This window comes from Salmo salar, chromosome ssa06 (genome assembly GCF_905237065.1).
Source record: "Salmo salar chromosome ssa06, Ssal_v3.1, whole genome shotgun sequence".
Taxonomy (NCBI): domain Eukaryota; kingdom Metazoa; phylum Chordata; class Actinopteri; order Salmoniformes; family Salmonidae; genus Salmo; species Salmo salar.
In genome coordinates, this window is record NC_059447.1 from 42,428,529 (window position 1) to 42,445,662 (window position 17,134).

Here is a 17,134-nt window from a genome sequence, read left to right on the forward strand (position 1 = left end):
CATGTTTTTATTTCTCTCTGTTCAACAGGCAAAGGGGTGGAGAGATGGGCTCTCCTCGGCCGGCGACAACCCTCGGCCTGCGATGGGGGCTGGAGGAGAGGGGGTCGGCGTTGGCTGGCAAGGCCCCCGGACGCTACTACTCCAGAAGAACTCACAGGGCTTTGGCTTCACGCTGCGCCACTTCATCGTCTACCCACCAGAGTCTGCCCTGCACACCAGCCTCAAGGTACCATCACTGGACACAACAACAGGGGGCTTTAAAAAGAATAATCCACTCAGATCTACAAATTCCTATGATTTACATTGTTAAATAACGCTAATATCTAAGAGCAACATATGTTGTGAAGAAAAATGTATAATAAATTAGGAAGCAAAAAAATCATTCTTGTCGAAATCTGCAGAGATCAAGTCGACTACAAACCCCATAATGCAATGCTCTCTCCAGAAAGGCTGGCTGGCTAGCTAGGCAGCTAGCTAGAAAAAATTGCTACACACCATAATACCAAAGTCAATATCAGCATGTGAAGTAGTTACAGTAGCTAGTTGTAAAATCCCAGAAACAAACTGCACTATCAATTTTGGTATTTTATTAGGATTCCCATTATCTGTTGCGAAAGCAGCAGCTATTCTTCCTGGGGTCCACACAAAACATGAAACAAGACATAATACAGAACATTAATAGACAAGAACAGCTCAAGGACAGAACTACATCAATTTAAAAATGGGGCATGCGTAGCCTACATATCAATACATACACACGAACTATCTAGGTCAAATAGGGGAGAGGCGTTGTGCCGTGAGGTGTTGCTTTATTTAGGAGTTACAATATCACCATGTTCGACCTGGTAGAGTTTCTAGCTGAATGCTGTGCGAGTCTGGTTGCTATGGCAACTCGCAGGGAGACTAGAGGAGAAAACAGGTTTGTGCCATGGTAGTTGAAAGAAGAAAAGATATTAAACAGACGGTGCACTGTGAACTTTGAGGACATTTCAACAAAATACAGACTTTGTTGTGACGATATAGACAGATGGATGTGTTCTACACAAGTATGCCCATAGTGTTCAGATAATTGTTTTAAAAGCGTTATGAAAGGTTCTCCTCTCCAGTGATGAGATCCGTATCTTGATGAAGTATCACGTCACATTTCATTTCTAGGGTGGATTATCCCTTTAAGACTGAGCCAATCATATCATATGGGCAGATAGGCTCTCATATCACTGGAGCTGTAGGGGGGGGGCAGTAAGACAGGACCAATCAGATCACAGGGCAGGAAGGTCGTAGGTCGATCCGAACACAGGAGCAGAGCAGTAAGGTCAAGAGAATCAGGACACAATGGGGGGAAAAGCCAAGCATAGCCAATTAAATGCAGGGACTGAACAAGCGTAGCCAATTAAAGTGTTGGGGTAGACTGATATGAGTTCATCAGATTAGCGACATAGACAGATGGATACCATAAGAAGAGCCCTGTCATTAGAGTAGAGATGGATAAACAAGCAAAGGACAGAAGGGGATGCAACTCCGGTGATACACAACCTCCATACTCCCGTATGACCGATTTAAGGAGAGAGAGAGTTCCATTAGCAGTCTGTCTTACCGTCTGTGGACAGACAATGCTACCACTGCCAGTGTACCTTTTGGCTCACGTTTTACTTTTTCCAAAAGAAAGAAACAGTACAGGGACAACAACAGTGTTTACTGAAATATATGTTCTGTCTTAACTATACAGCCATTCAGCATCATGGATAACAATCTCCTCAGAAAAAGCATCATCCCGGTGGGTGTTTTTGTTTTGTTCTCTGAGGTGTGGGGGAAGACAGAGCTACAGATGTGGAATAGAGCGACGGGGGAGGGGGACGGGGGGTTACAGCCAGCCGAAACAAGGGCCCTATTATGATGAACCCCCTTCAGCCCCCAGCCCAGCAGCTGCAGTCAGGACAGGGCACAGTGGGTGCGTCCAAAAAATGGCACCCTATTCCCTATATAGTGTACTACTTTAGACCACAGCCCAATGGGCCCTGGTTAAAAGTAGTGCACTATAAAGGGAATAGGGTGACATTTGAGAGACACCCAGTGTCAATAGGCTCTGTTGTCCTGGCCCGCCTGGTACCACTCTCACATTACCCCCAGCCTGGGCCGGCAGTACCATGCCCTCTACCAGGACCACCACGGACAATGGGCCCACTGCTGCCTGCCCTGTCCTGTCCCCAGGGTCACATGCTGCTGTGAGGGGCAGCGAGTGGCACAGAGAACGCAGCCCTCTGTCCCTACCCATCTGAAGGGGCCTCAGGGGTGACTGCCCCTCATTAGGGCCCCATCAAAGACCTGTATGATGTGACTCCCTTCATCATGGACACATGCCTGATGATTGTCCTGACGGACTGATCAGTGCATGCACGGCAGCTGTCCCTAACCCTACATCTATATCCACAGGGAGAGAGATAATCTGAGAGAGATAATCTGAGCGAGATGTAGAGATGAGGATAGTACACCTCCATCTCTCGGTCCTCAGCCCCACCCCAGGCCCACGTGTGTCCAGACAGGGGTGGTCAGCTCAGCTGGGGAGCGTCCCTGGCTCATGGCTCTATTCTGGGGCTGCAGCCCTCCTTTCTCTGGCCATAAACCCACACTATTGTTTGTGGAGGCAGGAATGAGCCCACTCAGCTCTGCCTAAAGCCAGACAGGAGGCAGTCACTCCAAACCGTCCACTCAGCTCTGTGTGTGTGTGTGTGTGTGTGTGTGTGTGTGTGTGTGTGTGTGTGTGTGTGTTTGTGTGCGTGCGTGCGCCTACATCAGTCTATCACCCTATCAAACAGCACCTATGATAGACAGACTGTGTGCTCAGTGCTGCCCTCGTCTGTCTGACGCAGACAACTACACGTGTTTGGCTCTGTGTGTGACATCACCACCTGCAGACAGTCAAACCCGTCTGAGTGTCTCTGCTGTGTGTGTGTGCTGAACGTTAGGAGCTCATAAACCAGAACAGGTCTGTTTGTCTGAGAGACCTGGCTGGGATACCAGGGAAGTCACTCCTCACTAATCAGCTTGTAAAAGAAGAGCTACATGGTTGAACTGCCTTTTGTTTTGCGAAGAGAGAGACACTGCATGAGCGAGAGCTCAGGGGACACTCTGAACGTTTGACAGCTTCCATTCTCACCAACAACCGCACGTGCACACCAGAGGAGGCTGTTGGGAGGAGCTATAGGAGGACATGTTGGACTCTGTTGCATTTATTCCATTCCAGCCGCTACAATGAGCCCATCCTCCTATAGCTCCTCCCACCAGCCTCCTCTGGTGTGCACGTGCGGTTGTTTGTGTGAATGGAAGCTGTCAAACGTTCAAGAGTGTCCCCTGAGCTCTTGCTCATGCACAGTGTCTGTGGTGCACACCGATACACTTCTGTTGTACACTAGTTTAAGGCGTCATGGCTGTTTCCTCACCCAACTCTACCCTTCCTAATATCCGTGTCATTCTGGTTTCCTGGAAAGAGGTGGACGTTCTGGGAACAGGTGTTTAGGTTGCCATGGCGCTTTGTTCCCTGGGTAACATTGTCTGTATGGGCCTGGATATCAGTGTTGATGTGGTTTTTCATTGTCTTCACAGGACGAGGAGAACGGGAATGGGAAGGGTAAGTTACCTCCCTCAGTCTACACCATCACCACTAGACTCTGGTCTCTCGATGATGTCACCACCCCTCTAGCCACTTGGACCTGTGCATAGAGTTGTCCTCCTTGAACCAACATTGAATAGACGACGAATTGACGTCTGTGCCCAGTGGGCAATGATCTATTTAATAGTTATCATCAGGTCCTATTTAATCAATTGAAGAATGAAGTGACAGTAACATCCTGCATGTTCCACGTAGGGAGAAGTAGGTTGGAGCCAATGGACACCATATTTGTCAAGAATGTGAGAGAGCGAGGTCCCGCTCACCAGGGTGGCTTGTGTACAGGTAAGGAAAATGTCTGTTTGAAAGAGAACGAAATGGACGGGAGATTGAGTGTGTGCAGGAACAGTCTGATTTGCAATGGAAATAACCTTAAGAGCATCAGACATGATCACACATAGATGATGAGAGGGAGAGGGAGTCAGGTGCTTCCAGTGATTCAACAAGGATACTAACCAGTCCATGTTCAGCAAAAACACACACACATTAAAGTTGCATTATTGTCTTTGGAAATTAGTAATGATACTAATCAGAGCGGAATGACACAGACTGACAAATACCCAGCAAACGTTTTCCTGTTGTGTCTTGCAGGCTAAGCTGGGCAGCATTCCTCTCCCTGCAGCCCAGCCAAGCTAAACCATTACTCCTATATAAATATATACACATAGTCTCAAACACACACACACATACTTGCACCACCAAAACACATCCACACACTAACACATAACAAATGAATCATCCCTTCTCCTGCCAAACACACAAACAGATACAAGCATTTTGCCTCAGGCTTACGATCCGGTATGTCAACACACAACAAACCCCTAGGTGACACCTTGTCCTTCCCGACTTCACAGCACCTACTGCAAGCACATAGTTCTATATTTCCATACACAAATCCTCAGTGCCTACCAAACCCCCCTCTCAGCCATCCCCCAGCAGGAAGTCTGGCTCTGGGGTCTCCCTGACCTTCCCTCCCCTGACCTGACCCACCAGGATGTCCCTCTGCTGGTGTCCTGTGTCTGGGGGGGGGGTCGTCGGGGGTCAGTAATGGGGGTGGAGGGATTGCTCCCTTTTTCTTTTGTAATTGAGAGTGTATCACTAAATATCTGTGCTGTGTTTGGTCCTACTGTGATTTAAATATGTATGTACGTGTGATGCAGGGGATCGGCTGGTGAAGGTGAATGGAGAGAGTGTCCTGGGGAAAACTTACTCCCAGGTGATCGCCCTCATACAGAACAGGTAAGAGCCACTGTACTGCGTGTGCGTGTGTGTGTCTGTGTGTGTCTGTGTGTACCCACAGTATGTAAAATGCATTCGGAAAGTATTCAGACCCTTTGACTTTTTCCACATTTTGTTACGTTACAGCCTTATTCTAAAATGGATGAAATTGTTTTTTCCCCTCATCAATCTACACACAATACTCCATAATGACAAAAAAACCCATTTTTTTAGAAATGCGTTCAATCCATGTCAATCAGTGTAGATAAAGGGGAGGAGACAGGATTTTTAAGACTTGAGACAATTTGAGACACGGATTGTGTATGTGTGCTATTCAGAGGGTGAATAAAAAATACATTGAAATGTAACATTTACATAAGTGTTCAGACCATTTACTCAGTATTTTGTTGAAGCACCTTTGGCAGCGATTACAGCGTCGAGCGTTCTTGGGTATGCCTCTACAAGCTTGGCACGCCTGTATTTGGGGAGCTAATCCCATTTTTCTCTGCAGATCCTCTCAAGCTCTGTCAGGTTGAATGGGGAGCATCGCTGCACAGCTATTTTCAGGTCTCTCCAGTGATGTTCAAGTCTGGACTTTGGCTGGGCCACTCAAGGACATTCAGAGACTTGCTCCGAAGCCACTCCTGCGTTGTCCTGGCTGTGTGCTTAGGGTTGTTGTCCTGTTGGAAGGTGAACCTTCGCCCCAGTCTGAGGTCCTGAGCTCTCTGGAGCAGGTTTTCATCAAGGATCTCTCTGTACTTTGCTCCGTTCATCTTTCCCTCAATCCTGACTAGTGTCCCTGTCCCTGCAGCTGAATAACATCCCCACAGCATGATACTGCCAACACCATGAATCACCATAGGGATGGTACCAGGTTTCCTCCAGACGTGACGCTTGGCATTCAGGCCAAATAGTTCAATCTTGGTTCATCAGACCAGAGAATCTTGTTTTTCATGGTCTGAGAGTCTTTTAGGTGCCTTTTGGCAAACTCCAAGTGGGCTGTTGTGCCTTTTATTGAGGAGTGTCTTCCGTCTGGCCACTCTACCATAAAGGCCTGATTGGTGGAGTGCTGCAGAGATTTGATTTGATTTGGATCTCTTTTAGTCCTAATTTGGACTAATCTTCCAAGAGTCCTTAAACATTAAAATACAATTTATAATACGATCACATTTTCACATATAACATACTGTTACAGACAAAATACACTAACATATTGACCCGATAAATACTTAGTCTAAAAATATATATTGATTCTTCATCTACCATAGTCCAGCAAAACTTTCCTATGTATTATATTGAAATGGTTTTAAAGTATTGTTTAAATTTATATATTGAAAGGTTTATGATTTGCTCAGTTAAATTATTCAATTTCTTTATTGCTCTAAATCGAAAAGTTATTTTGCCTATTTCTCTTTTCTGTCTGGATAACACAATCTATGGACAATCTGTTCCTAGTATTTACTGAATGTCTGTCTCTTACCAACTGAATACCGTTGTGAATAGAGTTTGGCCGTTTTAAATGGTGTATATTATGAAATAAAATAAGCATGTTTTTTTCAATTATCTTGTTGATTGATGACCAACCAAGAACATTGCGCATGACTACAACAGAAGAACCATATCTCCACCTTAAAACAATCCTTGCTGCTTTGTTCTGTGCAATCTGCAGCCTCCTAATTTCACTTGCTGATGCATTTCCCCAGACCACAGAACAGTAGTTCACCTGACTCTCAATTAATGCTTGGGTTATTTGCTTAAGAATCTTCCCTGGTAAATATTTAGCTATCCTTCTGATCATGCATGCTGTTTTAATATATTTTTTTACATAGATTAGTTATTTGAGACGACCATGATAAGCAGTTGTCTAGCTGCACCCCCAGTAGTTTGGTTTCTGCCACTTCCTCAATTTGTACTCCCCCCATACTTAATTGTATTCAATGCTGTGTTGGCCTTTTCTTAGTGGAACAGACCAACATAACTTTGGTTTTCTTGGTGTTTAAAACAAGTTTGTTCCGGCAAACCCACTCCCTGATATTCTCCAAATCTCCTTGTAAAGCTTGCTGTACCCGTTGAACTGATTGTCTTGCTGTATAAATTGTAGTATCATCTGCAAATATAGTAGCTTGAGTTTCAGATAAGGCATATGGAAGGTCGTTGGTAGATATTAAATACAGAAGTGGCCCAAGGCAGCTGCCCTGCGGTATTCCACAGTTTAAAGCATGAGGGGAAGAAAATGAACCATTGATATAGATGGACTGTTTCCTGTCAGTTACATTTACATTTACATTTTAGTCATTTAGCAGACGCTCTTATCCAGAGCGACTTACAAAGTGGTGCATTCACCTATAATATCCAGTGGAACAACCACTTTACAATAGTGCATCTAAATCTTTTAAGGGGGGGGGGTTAGAAGGATTACCTTATCCTATCCCAGGTATTCCTTGAAGAGGTGGGGTTTCAGGTGTCTCCGGAAGGTGGTGATTGACTCCGCTGTCCTGGCGTCGTGAGGGAGCTTGTTCCACCATTGGGGTGCCAGAGCAGCGAACAGTTTTGACTGGGCTGAGCGGGAACTGTGCTTCCTCAGAGGTAGGGAGGCGAGCAGGCCAGAGGTGGATGAACGCAGTGCCCTTGTTTGGGTGTAGGGCCTGATCAGAGCCTGAAGGTACGGAGGTGCCGTTCCCCTCACAGCTCCGTAGGCAAGCACCATGGTCTTGTAGCGGATGCGAGCTTCGACTGGAAGCCAGTGGAGAGAGCGGAGGAGCGGGGTGACGTGAGAGAACTTGGGAAGGTTGAACACCAGACGGGCTGCGGCGTTCTGGATGAGTTGTAGGGGTTTAATGGCACAGGCAGGGAGCCCAGCCAACAGCGAGTTGCAGTAATCCAGACGGGAGATGACAAGTGCCTGGATTAGGACCTGCGCCGCTTCCTGTGTGAGGCAGGGTCGTACTCTGCGAATGTTGTAGAGCATGAACCTACAGGATCGGGTCACCGCCTTGATGTTGGTGGAGAACGACAGGGTGTTGTCCAGGGTCACGCCAAGGCTCTTAGCACTCTGGGAGGAGGACACAAGGGAGTTGTCAACCGTGATGGCGAGATCATGGAACGGGCAGTCCTTCCCCGGGAGGAAGAGCAGCTCCGTCTTGCCGAGGTTCAGCTTGAGGTGGTGATCCGTCATCCACACTGATATGTCTGCCAGACATGCAGAGATGCGATTCGCCACCTGGTTGTCAGAAGGGGGAAAGGAGAAGATTAATTGTGTGTCATCTGCATAGCAATGATATGAGAGACCATGTGAGGATATGACAGAGCCAAGTGACTTGGTGTATAGCGAGAATAGGAGTGGGCCAAGAACAGAGCCCTGGGGGACACCAGTGGTGAGAGCACGTGGTGCGGAGACAGATTCTCGCCACGCCACCTGGTAGGAGCGACCTGTCAGGTAGGACGCAATCCAAGCGTGCGCGGTGCCAGAGATGCCCAGCTCGGAGAGGGTGGAGAGGAGGATCTGATGGTTCACGGTATCAAAGGCAGCAGATAGGTCTAGAAGGATGAGAGCAGAGGAGAGAGAGTTAGCTTTAGCAGTGCGGAGAGCCTCCGTGACACAGAGAAGAGCAGTCTCAGTTGAATGCCCAGTCTTGAAACCTGACTGATTAGGATCAAGAAGGTCATTCTGAGAGAGATAGCAAGAGAGCTGGCCAAGCACGGCGCGTTCAAGAGTTTTGGAGAGAAAGGAAAGAAGGGATACTGGCCTGTAGTTGTTGACATCGGAGGGATCGAGTGTAGGTTTTTTCAGAAGGGGTGCAACTCTCGCTCTCTTGAAGACGGAAGGGACGTAGCCAGCGGTCAAGGATGCGTTGATGAGCGAGGTGAGGTAGGGGAGAAGGTCTCCGGAAATGGTCTGGAGAAGAGAGGAGGGGATAGGGTCAAGTGGGCAGGTTGTTGGGCGGCCGGCCGTCACAAGACGCGAGATTTCATCTGGAGAGAGAGGGGAGAAAGAGGTCAAAGCACAGGGTAGGGCAGTGTGAGCAGGACCAGCAGTGTCGTTTGACTTAGCAACGAGGATCGGATGTCGTCAACCTTCTTTTCAAAATGGTTGACGAAGTCATCCGCAGAGAGGGAGGAGGGGGGGAGGGGGAGGAGGATTCAGGAGGGAGGAGAAGGTAGCAAAGAGCTTCCTAGGGTTAGAGGCAGATGCTTGGAGTTTAGAGTGGTAGAAAGTGGCTTTAGCAGCAGAGACAGAAGAGGAAAATGTAGAGAGGAGGGAGTGAAAGGATGCCAGGTCCGCAGGGGAGGCGAGTTTTCCTCCATTTCCGCTCGGCTGCCCGGAGCCCTGTTCTGTGAGCTCGCAGTGAGTCGTCGAGCCACGGAGCAGGAGGGGAGGACCGAGCCGGCCTGGAGGATAGGGGACAGAGGAGATCAAAGGATGCAGAGAGGGAGGAGAGGAGGGTTGAGGAGGCAGAATCAGGAGATAGGTTGGAGAAGGTTCGAGCAGAGGGAAGAGATGATAGGATGGAAGAGGAGAGAGTAGCGGGAGAGAGAGAGCGAAGGTTGGGACGGCGCAATACCATCCGAGTAGGGGCAGAGTGAGAAGTGTTGGATGAGAGCGAGAGGGAAAAGGATACAAGGTAGTGGTCGGAGACTTGGAGGGGAGTTGCAATGAGATTAGTGGAAGAACAGCATCTAGTAAAGATGAGGTCAAGCGTATTGCCTGCCTTGTGAGTAGGGGGGGAAGGTGAGAGGGTGAGGTCGAAAAAGGAGAGGAGTGGAAAGAAGGAGGCAGAGAGGAATGAGTCGAAGGTAGACGTGGGGAGGTTAAAGTCACCCAGAACTGTGAGAGGTGAGCCATCCTCAGGAAAGGAACTTATCAAGGCGTCAAGCTCATTGATGAACTCTCCAAGGGAACCTGGAGGGCGATAAATGATAAGGATGTTAAGCTTGAAAGGGCTGGTAACTGTGACAGCATGGAATTCAAATGAGGAGATAGACAGATGGGTCAGGGGAGAAAGAGAGAATGTCCACTTGGGAGAGATGAGGATTCCAGTGCCACCACCCCGCTGGCTCGATGCTCTAGGGGTATGCGAGAACACGTAGTCAGACGAGGAGAGAGCAGTAGGAGTAGCAGTGTTATCTGTGGTGATCCATGTTTCCGTCAGCGCCAGGAAGTCTAGGGACTGGAGGGTAGCATAGGCTGAGATGAACTCAGCCTTGTTGGCCGCAGACCGGCAGTTCCAGAGGCTGCCGGAGACCTGGAACTCCACGTGGGTCGTGCGCGCTGGGACCACCAGGTTAGAGTGGCAGCGGCCACGCGGTGTGGAGCGTTTGTATGGCCTGTGCAGAGGAGAGAGAACAGGGATAGGCAGACACATAGTAGACAAGCTACAGAAGAGGCTACGCTAATGCAAATGAGATTGGAGTGACAAGTGGACTACACGTCTCGAATGTTCAGGAAGTTAAACTTACGTTGCAAAAATGTTATTGACTAAAATGATACAGTACTGCTGGCTGGTGGAGTAGGCTAGCTAGCAGTGGCTGCGTTGTTGACTTTGAACGTGTAGCTGGCTAGGTAACCTCGGTAGTTTCAGTACTACACCTTGTCATGATACAAAGCAACTTTGTAGCTAGCTAGCTAACATAACACTAATCAAGACGTTCCTTGTAGTGTATTTAGTTTCAACAATGCTGCTCGTCGGTAATAGTTGGCTAGGTTAGGAAAAATGGCGTCGCGGGGGACGGAAATAGCTGGCTAGCTAACCTCGATGGCTGGCTAGCTAACAATTATCAAGTTATGACAAAGACAACTAGGTAGCTAGCTAGGTAACACTGCACTAGTCAAATCGTTCCGTTGTTTAGTATTAGTAACTACAGCGCTGCTAGTCGGTAACGGATGGCTAGCTGGCAGTGGGTTAATGATGACTAGGTGTGTTGAGTAAGTCTGGCGTCGCGGCTGGCTAGCACACCTCGATAATACTCAAACTCAAACTACACAATTATCTTAGATACAGAGACAGCACAGACAACTATGTAGCTGGCTAACTAACACCAACACCACACTAATCAAGTCGTTGCGTTGTAATGTAATAGTTTCTGCGGTGCTGCTAGTCGGTAGAAGTTGGCTAGCTAACGGTGATGACTAGCTAGCTAGCAGCTAGCAGTGTTGACTACGTTAGGAGGACGAAGATAGCTAGCCTCGATAATTACTCAGTTACTCTAAACTACACAATTATCTTTGATACAAAGACGGCTATGTAGCTAGCTAAGAAGAATTGCTCAGATCAAACAAATCAAGCCGTTGTAATGTAGCGAAGTGGAATATTACCTGTGGAGCGAAGCGTGGTGCGACTGCTCGCTCCAAACCGGAAGTGTAGTGATATAGTTAGATATGACTGTACCCAATTCATTGCTGCCTCCTTAAAACCATAATGCATTCATTTTGTCAAAATGATTTCATGATCCACTAAATCAAATGCTGCACTAAAATCTAAAAATATTACACCTACAAACCTGCCATTATCCATATCATTGAGCCACTGGTCAGTCATGTCAACCAATGCTGTGGTAGTGGAATGGTTTTTGCAATAAGCACGCTGATTGGATGTAATCAGATCATTCTTTTCCATGTACTCCCATATTTGTCTACTCACAATACCTTCCAATATCTTACTGAGTGAAGGGAGGTTACTAATTGGTCGACTATTGCCTGGAGTAATGGGTTCTTTGCTGTCTTTCGGAATAGGACACAGTTTAGCATGCCTCCATACATTTGCAAACGTCCCCTTTTCCAGTGACCAATTAAATATGTATTTCAGTGGAGCTGCAATCTGGGGAGCAGCATAGCGAAGTAAAATATTGTCAATAAGATCATAACCTGTAGATTTACCATCGGGTAATGACTTCAATAGGTTCAACACCTCCTCTACTGACACCATTTGTAGACTAAAAGAGCAGGTCTTGTTGCTCATAATATGATCATCAATCCATTGGACAATAGCTTGTTTGGAAGAATGTGTGTTTACATTATTGCTCAGTAAATAAAAAAAATTTTGTAAAAGAATCTGCAAAATGATTGGCAATGTCAGCTGGTTTTGTTATTGTTCTTCCGTCAACCTCCACACTAGATGGGCATGATGAGATAGATGTACCAAGTAAGCTCTTAACTGTATTCCATACCTTTTTACAATCATTTTTACGATCAATAAAAGCATTGTTGTAAAATACAGTTTTTTTTCTTACGATTCAATTTAACTGCATAACTACGTAATGTTCTATAATTCTGTTCATCAATTTCTGGTTCAGATTTGGCTGCTAAGGCTTTTGCCATATTTCTTTGAGAAAAAAAACCTCACCCAGTTGATCATCAATCCATGGATATGGACAAGCCCCAACTGTACTCTTTCTTACTGGTGCATGATGGTCCATTACCTCAGTGAGCAAATCAATAAAACATTCTGTAGTGTGATTTAAATCATCCTCTAGATAAATCAGCTCCCCGGGTGCAGCAGCCAAATCATTTTGAAATAGCTCATGATTAAATGTTTAAAAATTTCTCTTGACCACAATCCTTGGGGGTTTCTTTGGAACCTTGGTGTTCATGGTTATGGTCACAATATTATGGTCTGTCCAGCCCACTGGCATTGATCTGGCTTTTAAGCATTGCAATGGTATACTACAGGAGATCAGATCAATGCATGTGTTTGAACGATGACCCAACTTAGTTGATGATCTAGTAGTATCATTAACCATTTGTTTCAAACCACAGTTCTCGGCATATCTCATCAATTTTGTTCTATTCGAATTATTGTGATCCTTCCAATTTATATTAAAATCACCCAAGATAAATACATCTCTGTTGCTATCTGTGGCCTGATCAAACCCAGTGCATAAGTCATCCAGATAGGACACCTTAGAGCTAGGAGGTCTATACACACATCCTACCAATATGGGTGCCTAGTGAGGCAGATGTACTTGAGCCCATAGTGCATCTATTTGACATACATTAAGGTAATCCCTCCTCTTAAAAGGTATATGATTCTGAATGTACAGCGCTACACCCCAACCATTCCTATTCCTGTCTCTTCTAAGTAGATTATATCCTTGAATATTTATTTGCTCATCATTTACAGATGCATCTAAATGCATTTCGGTCAAAGCCAAAATATGAATATTATTTATGTTGACCAAGTTAAAAACCTCATGTATTTTGTTAGGAAGGCTACATACAGTTGAAGTCGGAAGTTTACATACACCTTAGCAAAATACATTTCAACTCTGTTTTTCACAATTCCTGACATTTAATCCTAGTACAAATTCCCTGTCTTAGTTAGATATGACTGATCACCACTTTATTTTAAGAATGTGAAATGTCAGAATAATAGTAGAGTGATTTATTTCAGCTTTTATTTCTTTCATCACATTCCCAGTGGGTCAGAAGTTTACATACACTCAATTAGTATTTGGTAGCATTGCCTTTAAAATTGTTGAACTTGGGTCAAATGTTTTGGGTAGCCTTCCACAAGCTTCCCACAATAAGTTGGGTGGATTTTGGCCCATTCCTCCTGACAGAGCTGGTGTAACTGAGTCAGGTTTGTAGGCCTCCTTGCTCGCACACACTTTTTCAGTTCTGCCCACAAATTTTCTATAGGATTGAGGTCAGGGCTTTGTAATAGCCACTCCAATACCTTGACTTTGTTGTCCTTAAGCCATTTTGCCACAACTTTGAAAGTATGCTTGGGGTCATTGTCCATTTGGAAGACCCATTTGCGACCAAGCTTTAACTTCCTGACTGATGTCTTGAGGTGATGCTTCAATATATCCACATAATTTGCCCTCTTTGTAAAGTGCACCAGTCCCTCCTGCAGCAAAGCACCCCCGCAACATGATGCTGCCACCCCCGTGCTTCACGGTTGGGATGGTGTTCTTCGGCTTGCAAGCCTCCCCCTTTTTCCTCCAAACATAACGATGGTCATTATGGCCAAACAGTTCTATTTTTGTTTCATCAGACCAGAGGACATTTCTCCAAAAAGTATGATCTTTGTCCCCATGTGCAGTTGCAAACCGTAGTCTGGCTTTTTTTATAGCGGTTTTGGAGCAGTGGCTTCTTCCTTGCTAAGCGGCCTTTCAGGTCATGTCAATATACAGTGAGGGAAAAAAGTATTTGATCCCCTGCTGATTTTGTACGTTTGCCCACTGACAAAGAAATGATCAGTCTATAATTTTAATGGTAGGTTTAATTGAACAGTGAGACACAGAATAACAACAAAAAATCCAGAAAAATACATGTCAAAAATGTTATAAATTGATTTGCATTTTAATGAGGGAGATAAGTATTTGACCCCTCTGCAAAACATGACTTAGTACTTGGTGGCAAAACCCTTGTTGGCAATCACAGAGGTCAGAAGTTTCTTGTAGTTGGCCACCAGGTTTGCACACATCTCAGGTGGGATTTTGTCCCACTCCTCTTTGCAGATCTTCTCCAAGTCATTAAGGTTTCGAGGCTGACGTTTGGCAACTCAAACCTTCAGCTCACTCCACAGATTTTCTATGGGATTAAGGTCTGGAGACTGGCTAGGCCACTCCAGGACCTTAATGTGCTTCTTATTGAGCCACTCCTTTGTTGCCTTGGCCATGTGTTTTGGGTCATTGTCATGCTGGAATACCCATCCACGACCCATTTTCAATGCCCTGGCTGAGGGAAGGAGGTTCTCACCCAAGATTTCACGGTACATGGCCCCGTCCATCATCCCTTTGATGTGGTGAAGTTGTCCTGTCCCCTTAGCAGAAAAACACCCCCAAAACATAATGTTTCCACCTCCATGTTTGACGGTGGGAATGATGTTCTTGGGGTCATAGGCAGCATTCCTCCTCCTCCAAACACGGCGAGTTGAGTTGATGCCAAAGAGCTCCATTTTGGTCTCATCTGACCACAACACTTTCACCCAGTTGTCCTCTGAATCATTCAGATGTTCATTGGCAAACTTCAGACAGGGATATATATGTGTTTTCTTGAGCAGGGGGACCTTGCTGGCGCTGCAGGGTTTCAGTCCTTCATGGCGTAGTGTGTTACCAATTGTTTTCTTGGTGACTATGGTCCCAGCTGCCTTGAGATCATTGACAAGATCCTCCCATGTAATTCTGGGCTGATTCCTCACCGTTCTCATGATCATTGCAACTCCACGAGGTGAGATCTTGCATGGAGGCTCAGGCTGAGGGAGATTGACAGTTCTTTTGTGTTTCTTCCATTTGCGAATAATCGCACCAACTGTTGTCACCTTCTCACCAAGCTGCTTGGCGATGGTATTGTTGCCCATTCCAGCCTTGTGCAGGTCTACAATCTTGTCCCTGACATCCTTGGAGAGCTTTTTGGTCTTGGCCATTGTGGAGAGTTGGGAATCTGATTGATTGATTGCTTCTGTGGACAGGTGTCTTTTATTCAGGTAACAAACTGAGATTAGGAGCACTCTCTTTAAGAGTGTGCTCCTAATCTCAGCTCGTTACCTGTATAAAAGACACCTGGGAGTCAGAAATCTTTCTGATTGAGAGGGGATCAAATACTTATTTCCCTCATTAAAATGCAAATCAATGTATAAAATTTTTGACGTGTTTTTCTGGATTATTTTGTTGTTATTCTGTCTCTCACTGTTCAAATAAACCTACCATTAAAATTATAGACTGATCATTTCTTTGTCAGTGGGCAAACGTACAAAATCAGCAGGGGATCAAATACTTTTTTCCCTCACTGTAGGACTCGTTTTACTGTGGATATAGATACTTTTGTACCTGTTTCCTCCAGCATCTTCACAAGATCCTTTGCTGTTGTTCTGGGATTGATTTGCACTTTTCTCACCAAAGTATGTTCATCTCTAGGAGACAGAATGTGTCTCCTTCCTGACCGGTATGACGGCTGTGTGGTCCCATGGTGTTTATACTTGCGTACTATTGTTTGTACAGATGAACTTGGTACCTTCAGGCATTTAGAAATTGCTCCCAAGGATGAACCAGACATGTGGAGGTCTACAATTTTTCTTCTGAGGTCTTGGCTGATATCTTTTGATTTTCCCATGATGTCAAGTAAAGAGGCACTGAGTTTGAAGGTAGGCCTTAAAATACATCCACAGGTACACCTCCTATTGACTCAAATTATGTCAGTTAGCCTATCAGAAGCTTCTAAAGCCATGACTTAATTTTCTGGAATTTTCCAAGCTGTTTAAAGGCAGAGTCAATTTAGTGCATGTAAACTTCTGACCCACTGGAATTGTGATACAGTGAAATAATCTGTCTGTAAACAATTGTTGGAAAAATTACTTGTGTCATGCACAAAGTAGATGTCCTAACCGACTTGCCAAAACTATAGTTTGTTAACAAGAAATTTGTGGAGTGGTTGAAAAACGAGTTATAATGACTCCAACCTAAGTGTATGTAATCTTCCGCCTTCAACTGTACATTAACCTGAGCTATATGCAACCCCTTCCTTGTCAAGTGCAGATCAATAGAGCATGTATTCGTTATAGTTAAAGTTGTCATGATCCACTACAACTCACAAACTCAGATTTGAACATTGAATTAAAATAGCCAGGGAGGTACTCTAGAGTCCCGATACAATTGCCCGTTGATGTAAAGTTTATCCATCACCATGGAGACTTGTTGATTCAGGCAACACTTTTCCTTCATGATGGGATAAAAAAAAATCCTTTCATTGATCTCGGCAGGGAAGTGATCATTCATTCCAAAATCAGTGTTTCTGAGTTCTATGCCCCTGCTCTTCGTCATTTCCTTTCGCTTAAATTTGTCAAAACATGCAATAATAGCCTGTGGCCTATTCCCAGAGGCCTTACCCATTCTATGGACTCTGGAGAAAGTGACATTACACACAACATCAGTGGGCAGTTTCAGTTGAGTTGACATAAAGTCACGGACAGTGTCCTCACAGCCTCTGCTGCTGTCATTCTCCGGTATCCTTGAAAATATTAGATTGTCCCGCATTGATCGACACTGTACATCAACAAGCAAGGTTTCTTTAAGTTGTTTGTTCTCCCTTTGCACCACCTCCACCTTGCCATGAATAGAGTCTACAGTACCTTTCAGCACCGTGTTCTCTTTCCTTAGATCATCCATCTGACATTGGCTGAATTCTAGACTGGCACATAATGCATTGATGTCCTCTCGTAATATATCCAAGATATCAAGTTTGGCAAGCCTTTCATTGATGGATTTTAACAAGTCAGCATCCATATCAGTAAACCTCTCCCCACTCTCCCTGCG

General features: G+C 45.4%; 1 protein-coding gene across 1 annotated transcript in view; it reads left to right on the top strand.

Moving 5' to 3' along the window:
* The window catches only part of LOC106607247 (rho GTPase-activating protein 23-like), a 55,539-nt gene that overhangs the window by 11,278 nt on the left and 27,127 nt on the right, over nucleotides 1-17,134 (top strand). The window contains 4 exon segments of the mRNA XM_014204019.2: nucleotides 29-226; nucleotides 3,601-3,625; nucleotides 3,863-3,949; nucleotides 4,825-4,903. Coding sequence (XP_014059494.2) covers nucleotides 29-226; nucleotides 3,601-3,625; nucleotides 3,863-3,949; nucleotides 4,825-4,903 — 389 coding nt within the window.